This window comes from Mesoplodon mirus (genome assembly GCF_964341445.2).
Source record: "Mesoplodon mirus genome assembly, chromosome: 4".
NCBI classification, from domain to species: Eukaryota; Metazoa; Chordata; class Mammalia; order Artiodactyla; family Ziphiidae; genus Mesoplodon; species Mesoplodon mirus.
The window spans coordinates 18,689,170-18,712,373 of NC_138979.1; the positions used below are offsets into that span (position 1 = coordinate 18,689,170).

General features: G+C 44.7%; 1 protein-coding gene across 1 annotated transcript in view; it reads left to right on the forward strand.

Moving 5' to 3' along the window:
• The window catches only part of CCNY (cyclin Y), a 127,426-nt gene that overhangs the window by 98,343 nt on the left and 5,879 nt on the right, over positions 1–23,204 (forward strand). The window contains exons 3-7 of the mRNA XM_082620061.1: positions 3,392–3,426; positions 8,574–8,674; positions 14,683–14,718; positions 17,939–17,996; positions 18,089–18,208. Coding sequence (XP_082476187.1) covers positions 3,392–3,426; positions 8,574–8,674; positions 14,683–14,718; positions 17,939–17,996; positions 18,089–18,208 — 350 coding nt within the window. The remainder of the gene's footprint in view (positions 1–3,391; positions 3,427–8,573; positions 8,675–14,682; positions 14,719–17,938; positions 17,997–18,088; positions 18,209–23,204) is intronic.

A 23,204-nucleotide genomic window follows, 5' to 3' on the forward strand; every position in this document is an offset into this window, starting at 1 on the left:
TTGCGACACTCCCTCCACTTCCAGGAGTACTAGAGCAGTTCAAACCTGTGGGTTCCACGTGCTCCAGTTGTGCCCCGCGGACCCCAACCTTGGAAGAATTGTTGTGATGTGAGCTTATAAGCACACATTTTCATTTGAATCTGGTGATCTCTTCTTGAGGTCGATGTGCTCCTTTGCAGTGCAGGATAGGCTTGCGGGTGGGAGACCATGGATGGGGCCATGGCAGTTATACTGGGGCAGCTCCACCCGGACCACGGCCTTCACAGCTCTCTGCTCTGCAGACCCTTGCCCTCCTTCCTTCCCTAGCACTCGGCCTGGCAGCCAGGCTCTGCCTGCCACGCTCCCTGCCACCAGCTGTTCCGTGATTCTGCTTTAGATGTACCTGCATTAAGTCATTAGGAGCTTCCTGGCTGTTAAGTTCCTTTTCCCTCTGAATAGCAAAGAGGTTTAGGCTGGGCTGACCGTGATCCGGAAGGCGTGCCTGATCAGACCTCCCCAGCTGGCCGAAGTTAGGGAGGTCCTGTCCCAAGCCCAACGGACTGCTCTCTCGGTCATTTCCCCACACATGTGAGATGTCAGAGTGGACTTCCTTTGTATGAGAACCACTCAACAAAGAAGGGACCAAGGGCTCCTTGTAGTGGGAGAGGAGGTGCCTGTGAGAGATTAGTCTGCTCAGCCTGGCCTTTTCGTGCTCTCATTTCTGCTTGTGGGGGAGAATTGCAGTTGATTGTGTCTTTTCCTTTTCTATTCCGTTTTAATTTGCTGTTTTCAAAGACATGAGAGCCTACTCTTTTAAGTATTAGGAGAGAACAGTCAAACTATATATTTTTTATATTAATTAGTTTGGTTTTTAGAAAAGTTCTTTCCTTTAAGAAGGAAGTTGGACAAAAATGAAAACCTATCTCTGTGTGTGTGTGTGTGTGTGTGTGTGTGTGTGAATGTGTGATCTGTGTGTTTTTCACGAGTTCCTTGAAATATTTAAAGGAATAAAAGCAACTTGTCCCTTGAATGACTTGAAGCCAAAGTAGAAAGACTAAAATTCAGAAATTAAAATATGAGCTCTGGTTTTCTTTGCACAGTCATTCAGGAACACCAACATTGAGAAGTATTTTGGGGCCCGGCTTCTGTTCCTGGCAGTGTTGAACTCCTGCATGATGAGCGGACCAGCCTTTTAGTTCTCCTTTAGTCAGACATTTGCAGGCAGCCGAACCCTGTACCTGTGAGGGTCCCAGTTCTCTTTATCATGGTCCTGGGTGCCCTGTTTAGGGTGCCTGTCTCTCTAGTTCCCCGTCAGTCACTCTGTGTGTCTCCCCACAGCTTCCCAGATTTCACAGGGGATGCTTTTGCAGTGAGATATTGAAGAATCCATAGGAGCCCAAAGCTCTTATGCTGCTGATTTTCATGCTATAAACCATGGAAAATAACTTTTAAAAACTATGAACTCCCTTAAACATTTTTATGTTGACCATACCAATTTTTCACGCTATCAAAGGATGTAATTTCTGATGTAAACATTGGTATTTTAAAATAAAACGGTCCCTCTTTTAAAAAACGTTTCAGATAAAATCTTAATACCATGGTGATTTGATAATCCACCATCAGCAGTCATTTAAAAATGTATGAACACGCTCTTCTTTAACAGTTGGAAATTTCACATCATTCCTTTCATCTTGAACTTGTATTTCCGTGCCATTTTCTTCATAGAATTTTATCCTAATGTAATATATTCGATTTCTAAAACTCAACTTGTCACACTGTCATACTTCTATGAAAATATGGATCTCACTTGAATTTAATTTTTATTTCTCATAAGTCTCTAAGTGTTATAAATAAATTCTGGATTGTGGTATCATTATTCTTAGTTCCCAGTTGATCAAAACAATACAAGCATTAAAATGTTAATGAATAACTATTAAACAAAAAAGTGAAATAATTTTTGGAAAAACATTTCTTACTGAGATGTTTCTGTGGATGACTATTACATGTGGCTGGAACGAGGTGCTAGTCATCAGATCTTCTTGTTTTTATGGATGTGTAAGTGCTGAAGAGCTTTGTTTATACACATCAATAGATGGGGATGGAAGGAGTTTTGTTAATCAGTAAATTCTTTCTACTCTACTTGGTTTATATGTCAAAAAACTCCAAGGGATTTATCATCCAAAATAATTCCTAATAGCTGCAGTTCAGTCTTCAGTTTTGTTGACAGTAAGGAATTGGAGCCCACTTATTTACCAAAGAGTTTCTCATCTGGTTGTAGGAGCTCCACACTTTCGAGTTTCTGGGAAGTACACCTGAAAGGCTTTACCAGCCATGTGAATGACGGTCACTTGTATTCACTGCTCTTGTCACTTGGAGGCGCCTGGTCTAACCCGATGCACTCAGGAGCGTGGGGAAGCACCAGCGTTCACGCGCCCTCTAGAGCAGCAGTGGGCCTCATCTTCTTGCCAGGCACGGACAGGGAACTCAAATCCAGGTTGAATGAAAGAGCCCCACCTGCCCTTTTCCTCGCAACTAGTGTTCCTAGCTTCCCTTTTGATTTAAATATATCTCTGTCCTCTCCAGTGACCTGCTCATTACCTGTGTTGACTGATGAGTATATATTCTCAAAAGTAAGTCTTCAGGAAAGAAAATGCAAGACTCAATGTTACTACGTTGTCAAAAGGCTCCTCTGGGTTCCCTGTCCCCCTTCTACATCTTTGGGGCTGAGGGGCCCCCATTTTGAGAAACACTGGGATCTGGGGCACGGAAGGCTGGGTGCAGACCACACCTCGCAGACAGCAGCGTGAGAACAGCATTTCAGGAGGGGCGGTGTTTTTGTTGTGAGTTTGATCAGCCTCCCTGAGGGGGCAGGATGCTCTGTGCGGCCTCCACAGAAGCCGGTGTCCCTCCCCAGCACCAGCACGGAGAGTAATTGGATTCCGTGACCGATAGTGCTTCCGACATACACTGTCCTGTATTTTAAGGCTGTTATGGGTATTGTTATTATCATATTTCACCCCAATAGTATGGACGTTTATGGGTCTGGTTGGGTTAGAAATAAATAGTCCTGTCATCTGTTGATCATCTTAAATTAGTGGGTGCATGCAAGTTTTATGAGATTTACTAGTTACTACTTTATTTAGTTCTTAGAAAGCTGTTACCCCTCAGTTAACTATGGCTGCAGTGATTTTGTCGGGTGCCATGTTGTCAGTGGGTTTAGGTTTTGCTCTGTTAGCTAGCCGAGGTCAGATCTGCATTTGTGCAGGTTGCATTTCTTATGTAGTAAGTTGAGCATCTGGGCACGTTGATTGGTGGAAGGATGGGACCTTGACGCAGAGGCCCGTCCTCAACAGCCTGCAAGGGGTTGGCACGCAGGCGAGTAACATTTCTGTTGCATCTTTTGTTTTCACAGTGAGAGAAAAACGCAAGAGTCTCTTCATTAACCATGTAAGTGGAGCTGTTTCCCTGTGTTCTTCATAATGACTGTCCAGTGCAGAGAGCTGTCATACTGTGTCTGTGATGGGGAAATGGCCCGTGAATCTTGTTCGCACATGGAAGAATGTGAAGAACGCTGCAGTGCACTCGTGCTCTGTGGGGTCTGTGACTGGACGAGCACGGCTTGGCATTTCTCCCCGGGGCCAGTGTTTGTCCAGAAGCCCCAGACAGCTGCCGATCCTGGGAAGATGTGTGTGGACGATACGGCAGCAGACCCCACACAGGTCCACGGGAGCACTTCTTTTCCATTTCTAATCCTTCCCCCCTACCCGCTCCCCAGGAGACTCGCTTGCTCTCCTGACTCAGTCCCATTTGAATAAGCGTACCGTTGTTTTCCACGAGGCTGTCTGCCTCCACACACTCTTTCCTCTCCTTCATTGTTTATAGGTCCACCAGTGGAGTCTGCATGTTCTTCCGACGCTCTAAGGATAAATTTGACAACACTTTAATTTAAAAAAAAATCCAGCTCTAGTCTTCTGGCCATTCTGAGCAGCGTCTCCCTGACCTGCTGGCTAGGCATCAAAGATACTTGATCTTTCTTCCTGGAGCAGCAGGTGCAGCCGGCCTCCTTCCACTCCTGTCCCGTGGCGACCCCAAGCTGCACCCCCAGGACTGTGGCGCCCGGCCACCAGGAGCATTAGAGCCACAAGCTCCTTGCCCTGTAAACTTCTGCCCCTCGATGAAGTAGGCGTGTTGACAAATAAGTGTGCCATCGACTCGCCTATCGAAAACAAGATTGAAGTATTTGACTTCTCAGGGGGTTTTCTCAGGATTTCTAGACTGCCTGCATTTAAGTATTTGTAGATCTTGAAGTACTTGGCACTGAAACTTTGTGCTAAACAGACTTAAAGCCATAATACTGTCTTTTCTGCCCTTTGAAAATCTGGACAAAATGTAGTTGGAAAGAAGTTCATAGCCAGGCCCTTGCACTCAAGGGCCTCCACGCTCGGCCTGTGGGAGACTGGTGATGCCTTTGTGGGCAATGTCAGTATATATGTGCGTGAACCGTGTTCTAAGGGTCAAAGAGAAGGTCTGTAGTTTTTATCAGATTCTTAAAGCAGTGGCCTCTTCCCTGGCCCTCTCAAGTTTTGAAGCATCAGTGTAAAGCATCTGTGAAATTACAAGCTATGTCTTAAGGAAAACATGCTGAACATTACCGTGCCCTTTTTTATTTTTTGAAAGCTGTATAAACCTGGACATGGAGCATTGAGAGATTTGAAGAACTCCTTCCATAAACCCTCGCTCCATTTCTTCGCCTGCTGGGTGCTCTGGAACACTTCCCCCCTCCTCATTAGCAGGTCCACCGAGGAGCCTGCAGACAAGGGGAAGGGTGGGGCGGAGACCACCTCCGCTGGTCACTGCAGCCCCTTTAAAGTGGGCTGGAGGGAGAGGCAGTCCTGAGGGTGGCTCGTGGGCAGAGCCGCGCCCTCCTTGTGCCAGTCTGCACATCTGTCTCACACACTGTCACTGACCTCACGCTTTGCGGTGTGCACAGTCGGCTGATCTGCCCCACGCTGTGCATCCTGACTCAGAGTCCTCTCTCCCCTGTGAACCCTCTCACCTCCCGACACAAAAAGCGGAAGCACACAGTTGTTGGAATGTGCTCAGATGTGCTTATTCCTATAAAATAAATCTCCGTGCTGCCTTACGTAACAGATGACCGGGTAGCAGCATGACCCTGCAGAGCACATTGCAGAGTAGCATTTCATCTCTGCCCACATTGGAATGTGCCGTTGCAGCCAACTGAAATAGAATTTGAGTGAAATTACCTGCAGCTTCAATTAGGCTAATAAACCAGCTGTGCTTTTTAGGTTTTGGGACACTTGGGTGTCATAAGTTAGAGCAGTAGAGAAAAGATAAGTAGCAATAATAATAATCAGTACAGCCTGTTGAGTGTTTTACCACGTTTGTGCCAGGCTCTGTTCTAATTGGTTTAGTGTACTTGATAACCACGCCTGGGAGGTATTATTTATCACTCCCATTTTCCAGATGAGGAAACTGAGGCACAGAGAATCAGCCAGATGAGCGGTGGGGCCAGCACCGAGGCCCAGAGGACTGGCTCCAGAGCTGCCCTCCCAGCTCTCCTCCTCTGTGCTTCTCAGATGGTCCCGCCAAGCCCCACCTGGACAGAAGTTGTTTAGCTTATTTATCTGAAGTCAGAGGGAACCTCTTTTCTGAGTTTGGGCTCCAACTAAAATTTGTAATTTAATTTGTTGTTGAACTCTGGAATGACCATTATACTTTGCCCTTATTTATAAAATCTTCTTGGTTTTTATTTGCTTTATCATGAGAGACGTTGTTTCTTTAATTTCTCCTTTAAGTGTCTGAATAACCTGCTTAGTACATGTTGCTAAGATAATCTACAAAGAGGCTGCTATTTGATAAAAAGCAGTGGCCATAGGTAAGCCATTTAAGGAGAGGTGAGGGAAGATGATCACGACAGGGAAATAACTTCCACCAGGTGGAGAGAAACAAGGGTTTTCTGGCTTCAGAGACACATGTTAGCCAGCAGCACATGTTAGCAAGTGAAAGGAGCTGACTTTGGGAACAGTCGCCAGGGAGAGGGCAGTAGAGAAGGAGCCCCTGGCTGGAAAAGAGGGGGCCTTTCCCTGGCTGTGAATTTGCCGAGAGACTTAAAAAGTAAAAGGAGGCTGCTTCTAAAAGAATTATTACAGATTTTAAAGCTTGAAACCATTTGAGGATAAACCCCTTGGGGGACTTTTAACAGTAAGCTGAGCTAGGGCAAATTATAAAGATTAATATTCTAATCAGCACCTATGTTTTAGATGTAATTAGATCAACAGTTATAGGAAAATTTAATACATTACACTAGAGATGCTTAGGTATTTTAGAAAGGCTTGTGTAAAGGGCTTTATTTAAAGTTTGTAGTTTAAAATTTGCTGACGTTTTGGTTAGCTAATTAATGAATCTTTTAATTAAAATGTGAAAGTCTCTGATTATAAATTGTGGGTGGCATTGTAGGTGGCTGGGAGTCTGGAATCAACGCCCTGAAACTTAGGGGAAACTCATGCCTTTTGCTTTGGCCTAATTTTTCTGTAACATCCTCCTCCCCTTGACGACAGCATGCCTAAAGTGAATTGATCATTCTAAGTTAAAGGGAAAAAAAAAAAAGATACTAAAACGGAATGAATCAGGAGTTGAATGGCCAGCCTCCCTTACCCTCAGCAAAACAGTCACAGTACTTGTCTTAATATTGAGACAGGTGATAGCTGTAAAAACTTTGTGAAGGAATAAAGTAACTAGAGAGTGTTATTTATCAGTTAAGCAAGAGCCACATTGTTAGCTGGACTTGGAGCCAAAAGGATTTTGTTCAAGCCCCAGATCTACCACCTGATAAATGGGGGGCCTTGAAAAAGCCTTGACGTCTTAGTTCTCCGATCTCGTAGAATGCCTCCTGTCTACCTGTTCACGTGGTAGACTGAACGGGAAGGTGATCTGCAAACTGATTTTAGCAACAGCTGACTATGTTGATATTATTGTTATTGCTCATTAGATTTATAGGTAAATTTTGTATACTTTTCCAAGTTCAATAGCAAAACTGATGAAAGTCTCTCCAGTGTTTTAAGTATGGATATAGTTTTTTCATGAGTATTAAGCCATGGAAGTCAAGGAATGAAGTGAGTGTGATCCAGGAACTGAAATTTTAAAAAGTCTAAACCTTGCTTTTGCCTCTTTGAGAGATTTGCTCTTTTTTTTTTTTTTTAATTTATTTATTTTTGGCTGCGTTGGGTCTTCGTTGCTGCACGCGGGCTTTCTCTAGCTGTGGCGAGCAGGAGCTACTCTTACTTGCGGTACGCGGGCTTCTCATTGCGGTGGCTTCTCTTGTTGTGGAGCACGGGCTCTAGGTGCACAGGCTTCAGTAGTTGTGGCTCGCGGGCTCAGTAGTTGTGGCTCGCAGGCTCTAGAGCGCAGGCTCAGTAGTTGTGACACACGGGCTTAGTTGCTGCGCGGCATGTGGAATCTTTCCGGACCAGGGCTCGAACCCGTGTCCCCTGCACTGGCAGACAGATTCTTAACCACTGCACCGCCAGGGAAGTCCCGGGAAACCTTATTAAATAAGAAGTAAATGTTAAAAGTATCGAACAGGACATTTGGTCTCTGATGGGCTTTAAAGCTCCCTTCATGTTCATAAACCATGGATACTGAGGGCTTCGTTGCGGGTGGGCACGTGAGGCAGGCAGTGTTGTTATCCTTAAGGAATTATTTTTTTTTTGGTTGCTGAAGATGACACTTAGATTGTCAACATAGCACCAGGCAAGTGGAGACTTGTTTGGATGATTTTATTATTTTTTTTCTAACATGCTTTGAGCTGGAATTATCCAGATTGATGTCTACTAATCATATTGCCCACATAATTGCCAAAAATCTACTTACTATTCAATTAGATGTCATCCGAGTGTAATTTAAATTCTTTAAATTCTTTGTTCTTTAACAGTATATTTCAGAAGTAGTTCTTAGTTCTGAAGTTTTCCAAAGAGCTCAAAATTTATGTAGCTGTGAAAGAGCCAGGCATGAGACTGCACAGGCACCTTACCTGAAGCTTATACATTGGTAGTATTTTCAAAAGCATCGGATAACTTTCACCTATTTTTATTTTCACCTCCTGAAATTCAAGATTAGGAGATTCTAAATGAACATTGGCTGCATTTTCCATGGTCCCCAAACTGACTGTATTCCAAGAATAGAGAAAATGGGTGCAGTGGACTCTTGTCTTGATCCTGGTGCCTCAAACCAGGATGCCGCCTTCAGCAGGGGCTTTCCTTGGTGTGATGAGCGCATACTTCTTGTTTCTCAGTGATTTTACGGACTCTGCAGCACACGCTTTGATGCTCGATGGCGAGAGTGTACTGTTCTGATGGAGGCTGGGGGCCAGGAGTGGTGGTGGTGACTTTTCTTTGTGGAAGAACATGGAATTTCATTGTAGGAAGGAAGTGGTAGTGTTCTTGCCGGTAGTGTTAACATTTCTCGCCAAGACACTTTTCCTCTATAGGCTGGTCTCAAGGTGAAGGGGGTGATGTTCCTTGGAAGAATTCTGAGCCCTGTTTAATTGTCCTTGTCTTGTTGCCATTGTTTTTTAGCATCCTCCAGGACAAATAGCAAGGAAATACAGCTCCTGCTCGACTATTTTCCTAGATGATAGCACAGTCAGTCAACCAAACCTCAAGTATACAATTAAATGGTGGGTATACACATTTTTACTTAACTGAATGTCTTTTCTTTTCCTTAACCTGATGGCTAACTGGTTGGTTGTGGGGTCTGGGAGTGGTAAGATTGGGCAGGGGGAGGCCATATTCAAGGAGTCTTTTTAAAAAGTGATTTTGGGAGTTAAAATGTGGGGTGTTCAAAATATTTGTATATATTACCATTTACATAAAAAGGCCAAAATTTTCAGTGATTTTAAATGTAGGTTAAAGCATATTTTTGATTTTTGTGCATACTTTCTACCTTCCCACTTCTTATTGAAGCCATCCTGGCATAAGTCTGCTAGTATTTTACCTTCAAAATGTAATGGGTCCCACTTTGACGTGAGGTTGCAGTAGAAAGCAGGCCTGGCACCGTGGAAGTGTATTTGCCTGGAGCATGGAGAGCGGGGTTCTGACCTTGGCCGTCTCCCCAGCAGGGAGGGTGGGGTGAGCCCCTTCCCTCTGGGCTCTTACTGTAAAATGGGGCTTAAGGGAGGAAAGAGGGGGGCGGTCTTCGGATAAAATCTTTTCCCTTTGGGGCTTCAGTTCTCTTATTTTCAAGGGGGAGGTGGGAGGGACGGGATGCTGGTTTTTCCTGAAATGTTCCCACTAGCATTGTGGTAGGAAGCCTTGATAAAGGTGCTGGGGTCTATGGCCTTTGGCTCAGCTATGAAAAAACCTGGGATATTTTGCCTCTGTACTCATTTAAGAAGAGTCCACATTTAACAGCAGTCCACGTTAGCGTGTGCGGTGAGTGTTTGTGTTTCTAAATAAGAAGGCTTCTTGTGTTCCAGTGGGCCAGGCGTCCAGGCCTCAGAGCCCTGTTCTGCGTGTGCCCACACATGGCAGTCAGGCCTGCCAAGCAGTGGGGACGGTGTCCCCTCCAGGCGGAAGGTGGGAGGTGGGCTCGCCTGGAGGGAGGCCGCCTTCTCCCCTATGGGTTGCTTGTTTCTAAGATCTAAACGGGAACGTAGCTTCTTCCCTCCTTCCGTTGGTGGTTGAGGGACCGGCGGGCATCACCCCACAGTGGGCGCTCACGGCTGGGAGCCTGCATGTGCCCTCGCTCCACCGCCCTGCCCTTGGCCGAGCTGCCCCACCCTGGGGCTGGGCTCTGTGCCGGGGTCTGGGAGGTGCTGGGCGGGAAGCAGGATCCTGGAGACCTGGCACCTGGCACCCGCTCGAGCCCTAGAGCCCCGCCTCCCTGGGGCCTGGGACGCTCCCTCCAGGACTGGCGGGAGCTGTGGGTTTCCAGGGGCTCGGACTCCGTTGCTCAATGCTTCACCTGGGGATGACTTCACACTGCCACTGGTTGTGACGCAGACACTCCGGGGCCCAATAGGAGATCTGGGTGACAATTTGATATTTCAGTGTGGAGTCTGGGAGGTACAAGCTCCGTAGTCACAAGTGTGGTCTGTGAATCAGTGGTTCCAGCTCGCCACACCCGCAAGGCCCCCGAGGGCTTAGAGCCCCACTGAGGCGTGACGTCTGGCCCCGCAGATCCAGGATCTGGAATGTCAACCCCTCCGGGAGATTCTCATAGGTGGCCAAGGCCGAGAACCCCTGGTGTCAGTGGACAACTGCCTTGGAGTTCCCTTGAAAGCTTAACCTGTGGTTAATACCGGGAGGAAAAGAAGCTGGACAGCTGGGCCAGTGATGATGGCTGAGTGCCGAGAGGAGGCGTCCCGTGTAGATGCTGTGGCTTCCCTGGTCCAGAGGATGCTTCTCCACACCACCCGGATTTGAGATGCTTTCAGTCAGTCGCTTGTTTTAAAATGTGCCGTTTTAAAAAACGTACATTGTGGACCTGGGAGCTGGGTAGGGTGGGCCCTAACTGTAGCAGCACCATCAGAATCCTTCCCTGTAAATTCTTGTATGTCACACGTGACCTGGTTCTGGTCATTTTGAGGTGTTAGCTGGCCTGGGTAACTTCAGCCAGGGCCTTTGACAGCACGAGGGGAACGAACGTCATGAAGGACAGGGAGATTGGAAGTCTGAAGGCCCTCCTGTTCTAAAACTCTGCCTAACCGTATCCTGCACCTGCCAAGGCCCTTGTGACCTCCTGTCCCAAGATGTTAAAATTGATACAAACTCGGGCTTCCCTGGTGGCACAGTGGTTGAGAGTCCGCCTGCCGATGCAGGGGACACGGGTTCGTGCCCTGGTCTGGGAAAATCCCACATGCCGTAGAGTGGCTGGGCCCGTGAGCCATGGCCGCTGAGCCTGCACATCCGGAGCCTGTGCTCCGCAATGGGAGAGGCCACAACAGTGAGAGGCCTGCGTACCACAAAAAAAAAAAAAAAAAAAAAAAAAAAAAATTGATACAAACTCATTAATCAGTAGTTCAGCTTCCCGTGGGCAGAGGGAGCATTCGTGGGCTGAACTCACCTCCTGATAACCATGTAGGACCCTGGAGAAAATGCTCTGGGTTCTAACAGTAGCGTTCTAAGCTAATTTTAGAAGAAAACCCTTCTGGGGAGTTCCTTGGTGGCCTAGCGGTTAGGATTCCAGGCTTTCACTGCCGTGGCCCAGGTTCAATCCCTGGTTGTGGAACAGATCCTGCAAGCCACGTGATGTGGCTTGGGTGGGGGTTGGGGGGAAGGTTACAAAAGAACCAAATGGAAATCCAGGAGTTGAAAAGTACTCTGAAATAAAATTCATATTAAAAAAAAAAGAAACAGAAAAGAAAAGAAAACCCTTCTGTATATTGGGGGTTGCCAAAAGGAGCAAACATTTACGAATTCTGGTTCAGGAATGGGTGGAGGGTTGAGAGTGGCTCTAACTGTCAAAGAGAAGCAGCCATAGTGTGACACATTTGGGCACGATTCTGTGCTCATTTTTTTCACAGGCATAATACCTTCTCTGAGAACTTGATTTTCCCATCTTTCTCCTGAAGGCCAATAGCTGTGGTATGAATTTAGAGTTTGCCACCCACCCCCGTGCCCCTGTAACCGACCCAGGCCCCGAATCCCGTATGAGCACGGGGATGGTGCTCAGAGGACGGGGGGGAGGGCGGGGAGGGCCGCTCGCAGCTGCCCACACCATCCACGGCCCCGGGCCTGAGGGTCGAGAGCAGCTTCGTACACCCGCCAGAACCCGGCACCTCTGACTTAGCTCTAGGGGAGAAGTACAGCGAGGGTAGTGCCCACGGTCAGAAACATGTTTTGTGCTCCTGATCGAGAAGATAGCATTTCTGCATTCCCAGCTCCCCCTCCCTCCTGGCTCTGCAGCAAGGGCAGTTGAGCTAACCCTCTGGTCAGCCTGTCCTGGGTGACCTCACCATTTTCTGAGGACGTGGCAGCTCAGCCTGTCCTGGGTGACCTCACCATTTTCTGAGGACGTGGCAGACCAAGCAGGCCTCCGAAGCTGGGCATTTGGAGTAAAGCCTGAAGCCTGGGATTGATTCTGTTTTCGGCTGACTGTCCTTGGCCCCCGGCGGCCACTTCTTTCACAATGACCGACTGAACCGGCCTGTGGAGCTGGGCGCAACACGTGCATCCTCAGCTTGGTTTTCTCACTTTCCGGGGTATGATCTTGAGTGGACATTGGCCTACAGACTGGCACTGTGTTTTATGGAGGCCTGAGTCATGATAACGTCCAAGCTTGCTTTCAGCTCTGGAGATCTGGGAGACAGTAACCTTGGGGCCCCGAAGACCTTCAGTCCATCTACAGAAGCCGAAAGACCTCTTGAGGTGGAATTATTCATAGGGCAACAACAATAATAATAATAACTTTCGCTTTAGAACTTTATATTTGAGATCATGCTTTTATACACTTCATTTGATTGTAATAACCACTCTGTGATGTGGGTTGAATTGTTGTAATTTTTTAGATGAGGAATGGAAGGCTCTGAGAGGTGGATAAACTCTAATTGATGAAGGAGCCAGGTTTTAAACCCAGCTGGTCTGACTTCAGTGCAGTGGTGTTTTTCCTGTGACGTGCTCCCTCACAGAGGAAGCAGGGACCATATTTTTCTCAATCAAAGCAATTAAAGTAATCACTATACCAAACCCAATCATATGAAACATTCAATTTAATCATCACAGCAGGACTGTTAAATGAATAAAACAGTACTTTCTTCCTTTTTTCCAGAGGCAACATTATAGAATGAAAGGGCATAAAACCATGATACAAGTCGGAAATCCCGACATCTAGTGTCTCTACCTGAATTTTCTCATTTATAAAATAGAATCAGTAACATTTATTATTTCCCATTGCAGGGCTTTTAAGGTACGTGAAGGCACTTTGAAAACTGTACCATTATTTTTCAAACTTCTGAAGTCCCTTCACCCCACTTTGCTTCATCAGCTTAGATGCTTTTCAAGATATTAGGAGGAAGAGAATATATTACATTTGCTCAGGGATACTTTTAACACTTAGCTGAAATCATTTGAATTAATAGATCTGGAAAGAGAGATTTAGAAGGAGATGCTTTCTTTTGATAGAGTGAGATGAGCTATTGTCATGTTAAGTCGTGGGTGAACATCTGAGCTACTCAGAGTCCAGCGTGCATGCCCAGGTCTCTAAGTGAGTGCCGCCTCCGACGAGTGAGCTGAGGTGTTTGGGACCCAGGCCTCTACCTCCATGTGCCCTGGATGGCAGTTTCTGTGCTCTGAGAACACAATCTGATGCAGCCAGTTAGCTATGTTCTTAGAAGCTTAAAAAATAAATTTTGGCCTCCTCAATACATTTTAAAGTAAAACAAAAATTGTGGAAGGATCTAGACAGGTTGCAAAAGAGGAAATAATAAAAAAAAAATTGGGCAGTCAACACGAATAACCCTGCCAACTTGACAGGTGATCAAAGAAACTCAAATTGAAAATGGTTACACTTTTTAACCTGTCCAGTTGGAGAACATTTTTCCAAAACATTCAAGGTGAGTGTTGGTGAAGGGGAGGTGAGACAGACACTGGTGGGGAAGTACACTGGTACAGCTTTTCTGCAAAGATACTGCTGGGATGTATATGTGGGGAGCCTTACAGTTAATGACCTTAGAGCAAGTAATTCCAAGTACAGGATGTTTTCTTATGGAAATAATATAGTCATAGGTCACACAAATATTTATCTGTGGGTATATTCATTATGGTGTTAATCATAGTTGCAAAAATATTAAAAATAACTTAAATGTTCAATAATGGGATGGTTAATAAATTATTCAACAATGTAATAGAATATAGTCAGCCATTTAAAGTCATGTTTTTGAATAACATTTTAATGGTAAGAAAAATGTTAATGAGGATAAAAGTGGGATGCAAACCTGTTTGCTTTAGGTAGATACGAATAAATACCTCTATATCTTAAGCTGATAGTAATAATCTTTGGGCAGAGGAATTATTTTTCTGTATACTTTTTTTATTTTCCAAAAATTTCTTCAATCTGAACGTAACACATTTTATAATCAGAAAAACATTATTTGAAGAAAATTCAGGGGATAAGGAATGTCTTCATTAAATTCAGATCTTTTAAAATGTAAAATAAAATTTTAAGGTATTACAAATGAGTTACACTACCATTTCAGCAAATGAATGAGTAAATTAGGCAGATTTCCAAGAGGTTATTGATTTAAAAGAAAAAATGGCAAACCACTGTGGGTAATATTCACATTTTGCTGGTAGTTATAAAGAAACCACTAATTTTCTAAAACAGCAGGTGCTGAGTTGGAGACTTCTAGAGGTGTTTAATTTCACCACCTATTTTTTACATAGTGCCTATATTTTAAAGTGAGGAAAGCTTAAGATTTCAGATGGAAAGAGAAATTTGTTTCTGAATATCACTTGAAGTTTTGGTGTTCCTGGAAAAGATTTAATAATTGCTCAAAATAAGTACCTGATTGATTCACTTTGAAGAATGCATTTTCTTAATCAGCATTGTGAATTAAGTGGGGCTGTTCAGATGGGTCATTTTACTTTTACTTAAATTTTAAATACTTATGGTCAGACTGATGCCAGATAATATATAACATCTTGAATGTGCTTATGAAACATTGAACTCCTGCATTTTATTTTACAGTGTAGCTCTCGCAATATATTACCACATCAAAAACAGGTAGGTGGATTTTGATTAATTTTGTGCTAAAAACATCACACATCATCTACTGTGATGTTTTTCCTATTACGTTCTAGTTCCTCAGCCTTTGAGTTTTATATTCTTATTTCATTTTCATAGAACCTCTAAAGTTAGTACAATTTACCCACACTTCCTAGGTAAATGCTGAACTGCTTCTGAGTCAGAGAAAACCAAATGAAGCCAGCAAAACACAACAAAGTTTCTTGACAATGTTCAGCCTCCTCTTGACTTTATTTTCTCTATAATTTGCTTAAACATTCTTGTCTGTTATAAAATATTTTAACAATTTTCTATGTGCAGCTTTAACATGAAAAAATGTTTAGTTTATAGTTTCAATTCAGTAGAAAAAGTTTTGTTGTAAATTTAGTCATAAACTATTTTAATGTAGTGGAAATTCTCTCTCTGATAGATGTCTGGAAATAGTTGTTAATTTTAAAAGTCAGTTAAAACAGGGACTCATAGAAGAATCATTTAAATATTTACCTTAAGCATTTTAATTCAACATAAAACATGTAAAAGTATACTCATTTGCCAGTTTTATGCAACATTGAGGCTTCTGCTTTGAGCGTGGGGCATTGATTACTGAAGTGCTGTCCTTTTATAAGCCACACCTGTTTTGTGTGTTTTTTGTTGGTTTTTGTAATCAATAGCAAGAAAACTTGTGACATTTGCCAAACAATGAGTGTAGAATCTTTTAGGTTTTGACCACACCTGATCTACAGCAAACTTGAGTGATTTCCTTTTATTGGGTCTTTATGAAGCATCCTTCTTCGTTTTCATGAGAACAAATCCACTCTCACTGCAGTCCTGTTCCACTGACGGATGTGACATTTACATGTGTTATATGAGTGTAGTAACAGTTCCGGGAACCAGCAAGGTCACCTTCTGGCTAGCGTGGGTCTCCGTGGTGGGGGCCACAGCTCTGCAGTCTGTTTTAGGAAGGGGACAAGGGAGAGTTGTGACAAGCAGTGACGTGGAGGGTAGATGACAGAGCTTGTGATGGACAGGTTATGGGAAAACACAGCCATTGGAAGCAAATACCTGGAAAGGTATTCTCTGTAATGACCTTTCTCTGTAGTGTAACTGTGATTCATGGTTCATTATGGTGCTTGAGAAGTTTGGATTTACGAATTTACAAAATGTAGGATACTGGAACTTCGAACCTTGACCAGACTAACTTAGTGAGAGTGTAGATTTGTCTTGCTGCTTATTTCTATGATAGTAGTTCACACTTTTTTAACACTTAGGTCTTAACTAGCAATGTAATGCCATTGGTGAAACTCAGATGTGTTCTCAAAACAGTTTCGCATTAGCGTCTCCAATTTCTCAGTTCTTAGACTCTGTGGGCCTCAAAGCTAATCTGTAGCCATAGCTATTAATAATAAGACCCAACTCCATTAAATGCTTACTCTGGCCGCCCTGGTCAGCTCTTTGCATGCCTTATCTCATTTAATTTTTTATAACAGCTCCAGGAGGTGATTCTGACATTATCTCTATTTTACAGATAAAGAAACTGAGGCATAGAGAGATTTTTAAATAATTTGCCTGAGATTACACAACTAGTAAAGTGGGGAATTGGGAATTGAACCCAAGCAATATACCACTGAGACTAAATGATATGCTCTGCTGGGTTAATGGTAATACATTGGGCTGAGAGGAAGTGGAGAGAGTCCCACAGAAAAGTCAGCCTGTGAAAACAAGCATGATTAATTTACAGATTGTAGCCTGAAAGTGTCTTGAGAGGAAGTGTCTGCAGACTCCCTCTTTGATAAGTCATACTGACCCAGCCTCAGGGGCTGGTGATGGATCCCTTAGCTTTGATAGAGACGGTGCTGAGATTCATAGCTTTTAATGGAAGTGAAAGCAAAATCCACTTCTCAGAGGAGTCATTTTAGCTTAAATTCTGAATCCTTATTTATATTTCTGAACCTACATTTTGATTTTTAAAATTACTTGTGGTGAAAGTTTCGCGAGAGTGCTGAATGGTGTTTCAGGAGCTCTCACTCCTCATGAGAATTGAACAGGACAGGGCTGAAGAGCCTGAGGAGTTGGGGGCGTCCCTCACCTTCCTCCTCGAGAACCTGGCAGAGGCGGTTGGCAGGAGAGGGATCACGATTCCTCAGCGCCAGGTGCACTTTATGTTTTCAGACCCCACTCTCCAGTCCTGACTGCTTGAGCCTTGCTTTTATTCGGGTTCATCTAAATCTTTGCTGTCTGTCCTGCAGGCTACTGAAAAGCAGCACAGGTATGAATGCCCAGAGCTTTAAAAACAGTTTCTGCTGTGCAAAGACAGGGATGAAAATTGAGCTGTCCTGCCAAGCTCTTTCTTTCGCTTTTATTTTGATGCAGACAGTAAGTTCATAGAACAGAAACTGTAGTGTTTGCCACGGGGCGTGCGTGTCAGGGACAGATCTGCAGCCTTCTGATATTTGCAAGCCTAGTTGACGGTGGAAAATTGTGTGCTGTTAACCAAAGCAGTGGTTTCCAAATTTGGTTTTTAAAGAAAAAATTTTAGACAAAACTCAAATGACATAAAACAGATGGAGGAGGTAGAGCCATCACTGGTGGAGTGTGGACGACCCCCCAGAGCCCAGCAGCCCCGCTGAGCTCACAGTGAGCGCTGCCACTTCAAATGGGTCTGTGCAGTTACCGGCTTGGTAACAATCAGTTACACTTGGCTACGTGTCCCCTCTTGTTTTTCAATATACAACCATGAAACTCTTCATTAGCGAAGTGGTTAAGTTGCATGCTGTGAAACTTCCAAACTAATCTCCAGGACACACTATGAGTGTTCACTCTTACCCTCAGACTTCTTTCTTGTCCACCACAACGTAAGGATGGTTTAAACAGATCTGTGAGCCTTTGCTTAGAAACAAGAGGTTAAAGAAATTTAGATTTGGTTCGTTTGAAAACTCAGGAAATGAACATCTAGATTTTCACTGAAGTTAATTAAACTAAATGTGATTCATAACCTTTATTTCTTGGACTATTCAAAAATGATTAAGTATTGTCCCCAAGAAAAACAAATTATAATTCATGAATAATCAGTAGCATCTCTTAACAGTCAGCACTGCCTCTGTTTCTTGAAATAACAGCTGAATCAAAATATATTTTTGTTTCCTTTTGACTGGTACTCATTCTTGCAGAAGGTAAACTCCGTTTTCTGTTATTTCTCCCCCCCGCCCGCCCCCCCAACCAGGGATCCAGATGGAAGGATGCTCTTGGATATTTTCGATGAGAACCTTCACCCTCTTTCGGTAACCCTCCCCCGGGGTCTCAGGGTGTTGTCCAGTCGTGTCTCTGTTATTCTTGTTGGGCGGCCAGTCATTGAGAATCTCTCCTTTCCCAGAAATCCGAATTGCCACCAGATTATGACAAACACAACCCAGAGCAGAAGCAGATTTACCGGTTTGTTCGGACACTGTTCAATGCTGCTCAGCTGACTGCGGAATGTGCCATTGTCACCCTGGTGAGTGCCCACAGGGTGACGCGGTCGTGGAGTGGGGTGCAGGCAGGAATGTCCATCATGGACCTGGGAAGCACAGCACCACTTCAGGGTTGTCTTTTATCTGAGAGGGTAGCGACGGGATCTCCTAAAAGAGGGCGCGTGGTCTGCTCCACAGTGCCCACCTAAAGCCCACTGTCAGATCGCACTCAGAATCAGGAAAGCTGAAATGCTGCGTGCAGGTAAGTGAAGCACGGGGCCCACCGGCCTGAGGAGGACCAGGGCCTCCTCAATGATGTCCAGGTTTCTGGTGTTGGTTCCCTGCAGAGGTTTAATACCATGGATCAGATGTGATAAATTCATACAACGGAAGGACTGCTGTAGTCGCTGCCTTCTCTTTTGTGATTTTCATGTAAATATGTGTCTGTAAGATACTCAGAGACAGCCTGGACATAAATCTGCACTTTAAGACTCGAGATAAAAATCTGTAACCTCACTTAGACTCTGAAAACCTTAGGGACGGACTCTTTAGGTCAGATCTCGTTTGGGAAATAGATTTGACAGTGTAGCCCATTGTCACTGACCTTTCATCACTGACATTGTGTGCAACTCAGATAAGAAGTCAGCTCTGCCAGTGCACGGGCTGCCCCGAGGGACCAGAAAGTCATCCCTGCAGTTCCTGAGAAGACATTGGTGTGTGAGAGAAAGTGTACAGGACCCTTTGTGTCTCTGCCACACTAAGAGCCCTGTACTCTCGGCTGATTGGACAGTAACCTGTTTGTTTGTTCATTTCTTCTCTCGTGGAACTTGCCGCCTGATAGGTTAACAGACATTCAACAAGTCTTCCTCAGGTGATCTGGAGTGATGATAGGTCCTTAGGTCATGATTCAGAAGCATATTTATTGCTCAGCTTTGTTCCTCCAAAGGATGGCACGTCCTTAACAAAACACACCTTGGGCAGCAGGGTTGATATTTTAATGAAAGGAGATTGTGATAAAGGGGAGGGAAGGGTGAGAATATCCGATGACACCGTGGATAAGATTAGTACTAAAATCCACACCACGATGAAAGATTTATTTTGAAGCTCCTGCAGATGGAATGTGGTGGGGTTTTTTCCCTTCCATTCCTAAGGAAACTGTGACCTGACCGTGCCCCACAGTGCCTTAGAGTTTGGATTTATTAGCCTGAAGGAGAAGGTTAGTGTCCTGTGGAGGACACCATTTCTGCAGAGACACGGAGAACATGTAAAGTGTGTTTCCCTGTCTCCGAGGGTGGCTGGGAGGGGTGGCTAGTTTGTCTTGGGAGTACTACGAGAGTGGTGTGTATTTGTCAGTCATTGGAACTGCTGAAATCTCCTCTTGTCCTGTGACATCAGCTGGTGGCTTAGCAGGGGATTAGCATACATATATGGTGGTCTTGCTGGCTACAGCCTAAAGGTGAGCAGCTTCGGGGCCCACACAGCAGGCCCAGCTCTGCAGACCAATTCTCTGGGGCCTGCTTGGTTGGCCGAGTCAGCCTGGGGCCTGTGGGCAGAGGGCAGACAGCTGCGAGCTCTGAGCAAGCCCCATGTGTGATGATCCTGCCCTCTCTCCAGTCTCTAGAGGTAGAAGCAGCCGTTCACAACAGGTCCGGTCTAGAGCTGGCAGAGCTGCGTCTCTCTCGGCCTTTCTCCTGGGCCTTCTCTTGGCGGCGTGCCCGGGGGGAGGCGGGGAGGCCCACAGTTAGCTCTGCACTGCTGCCCACGAGGAACCAGACTGCAGCCTGCCTGTGCAAGGAGCTTCCAGGACCTTCAGCCACTCGCTCCTGGCTGTATCAGGGAGCACCAGTCATGCCAGCCCAGCTGGGTGCCCCTCGAGTGGCCTGGCAGGTCCAGCCATTGCTGCACGGCCGTGAGGGCTGCCATTCAGCCTCTGGACTGCAGCCCCAAAGTGCCTCTCAGAGGCTGGTGCTCTGATGGTGAGGCGACCTGTGGAGTCTATCCGTTCCGACCCCGAAGACTCCCTTTTTAGGTCACGTTAGTGGTTTCTAAGGAAGTCAAAAGCTGTTCAGATGGTGTCCAGTGACGAATCCACATATCTCATTCTGTGCTCCTTCAAATACTAGCAAATAGGAAGTGCTGTTGAGGTCCCAGTTGGCTAAGCTCTGGGTACGACAGTCTTAAGGTGAATGGACCCAGTGCTGCTCTTTAAAATCCATGGAAAAATTCCAGCATCATCGGAAGTTTGGTCACATATATCCTGGATTCCATGAGTTTGCATTTTCTTCCTCCCCCGTGCCTTGAACAGTTTTATTTTGTACAGTCAACTGAATGCTCTTTGTAGCTCAGTAAGTGCTCACTAGCCTGTATTTTCTAGAGACTCCTGAGGATGGTCCTTCTTATGAAATTAAATCTGAAAATTTAATTGAGCAAGAGTGTCCTGTTAGCAACAGTCTAGGGAATGGTGTTGAGAAAGAATCAATTGTCTGTTATTTTACTTGGCAGAGAATTAAAACACCCAAGCGGGAGTTTACTAAAGAAATTGCAGCTGACCCTTGAATATAGCTTTACTGGCAAGTTCTGCTAAATTACATGCCGTTAAGTGGCGCTTATTATGAATGCCTTATCTCCCAACATAACAACTGCCTTCCCTCAGTAATGGAGTGTATTTTCATGTCTAATTCCTCTAGTTAGCCCTAGTGGAATATCAGACATGGTAGATGGCCGTTATTTTTTCCTAAATGTTATCTTAAATATTATCTAGTTTACCTGTTAATATCTATCAACTATGGTAAAGTAAGTAAGAAGGAAATTGAGTAGCCTTCTTTTTGTACTGAGTCAATGAGGAGCTATTTCATTGGGGAGCTTGGAGAGGTTTACGTAGCTCGTCTATATAAAGGAATAGAGTCTTAGGGATCTGGATGAAGATTGTTCATAACAATTGCTTTAAAAAAATCTGGAGTTAGGTCCAGCCTCAGTTTTCTGCTTGTTTATTTTTAAGAAATACTTTATTTTATTTTATTTTATTTTTTGGCCGCACCACATAGCTTGTGGGATCTTAGTTCCCCAACCAGGGGTTGAACTCGCGCCCTCGGCAGTGAAAGTGTGGAGTCCTAACCACTGGACCACCAGGGAATTCCCTATCATACATTTTTTGATTCTCTCCTTGGTAGAATGAGAAGAATTAGTCATCAACCTTTGTAAAAATTATGGAAATAATCATTCCACGGTTCAGAAAAGTGTAAAACATACCAATAAACAGATTTTTATGAAGGGGGACTTTAAAAGGCATTCGTACCTTGTGATCCAGCTTAAGCAGTGGGCTTTGTGGGTATTTCTGATGTTTGTCTTCAAACTAAATTATGGCAGTTTGTAAATCCTATATTACATGGTTTCATTTTACAACTTCAGCTGGAATTATTTCATTTAAAAATACCACTTCAGGGACTTCCCTGGTGGTCCAGTGGTTAAGACTCCATGCTCCCAATGCAGGGGGTCTGGGTTCGATCCCTGGTCAGGGAACTAGATCCCGCATGCTGCAACTCAGCCCGCATGCCTCAACTGAAGGTCCCTCACGCAGCAACGAAGCTCTCACGTACTACAACTAAGATCCGGCGAAGCCAAATACATGCATACATACATACATACATATAAAAAAAAAACACTTCACACTCATTAGAATGATGATAATTAAATTAAAAAAATACAGAAAACAACAAGTGTTGGCGAGGATGTGGAAACATTGTAACCCTTGTGCATTACCGGTGGGGATGTAAATGGTTCAGCTGCTGTGGAAGATAGTATGGTGGTTCTTCAAAAAATTAAACATAGATTATGATATGATCCAGCAGTTCCACTTCTGGGTGTATACCCGAAAGAATCAAAAGCAGAGGCTCAAACAGATACTTGTACACCAGCATTCACAGCAACATTATTCACAGTAGCCGAAAGAGGAAACCACTCAAATGTCTATCAGTGGATGATAAACAAAATGTGGTCCATACATACAATGGATCATTATTCAGCCTTGAAAAGGGAGGACATGTTGGCACATGCTACGACGTGGAACATTATGCTCAATGAAAGAAGCCAATCACAAAAGGACAAATACACTGCGATTCTACCTGTGTAAGGTACCTAGAGTAGTCACAGTCATGGAGGCGGAAAGTACAAAGGTGGGTGCCAGGGGCCAGGGGAGGGGAAGTGGGGAGTTGTGATAGGTACAGAGTTTCAATTTGGGAAGATGAAAAAGTTCTGGAAATAGAGATAGATGGTGGCGACTTCACAACACTGTGACTGTTCTTAATGTCACAGAAGTGATTAAGTGGTAAATCTTACATGTATTTTACCATAATAAAAAAAATACATTTATCAACACTGCCTGTAAATCTACAATTACCTCAAAATAAACAGTTTAATTTAGAAACAACTACAGATAGAAAAAAATAGGTTTCTTCCTTTCACATCCTTTATTCTCCTTGGCACATTGGTGGTTTGGGGTTTTTTTTGTTTTTTAAACGGAACTTTTTTTTTTTTTTTTTTTTTTTTTTGGCTGCGTTGGGTCTTTGTTGCTGCATGCAGGCTTTCTCTAGTTGCGGCGAGCGGGGGCTACTCTTTGTTGCGGTGCGCGGGCTTCTCATTGTAGTGGCTTCTTGTTGCGGAGCACGGGCTCTAGGAGCGCGGGCTTCAGTAGTTGTGGCTCGCGGGTTCTAGAGCGCAGGCTCAGTAGTTGTGGCGCATGGGCTTAGTTGCTCCGCGGCATGTGGGATCTTCCCGGACCAGGGGTCGAATCTGTGTCCCCTGCATTGGCAGGCGGATTCTTAACCACTGCGCTACCAGGGAAGCCCGGTGGTTTGTTGAATGCATGTTGATGTCATAGTTGGTAGAGTGAGAAATTAACCCGCAGCTCCTAGAACACTTTACTGCCCCGAAGCCTTAAGGTCCGGCCTCATCCACACATCCAGTTACGGAGTGTGCCTCTCAGCCCATTTTGCCTCAGACTCGTTGAGCCCTTTGACTTTTTAAAATACGTCTGATCAGGCT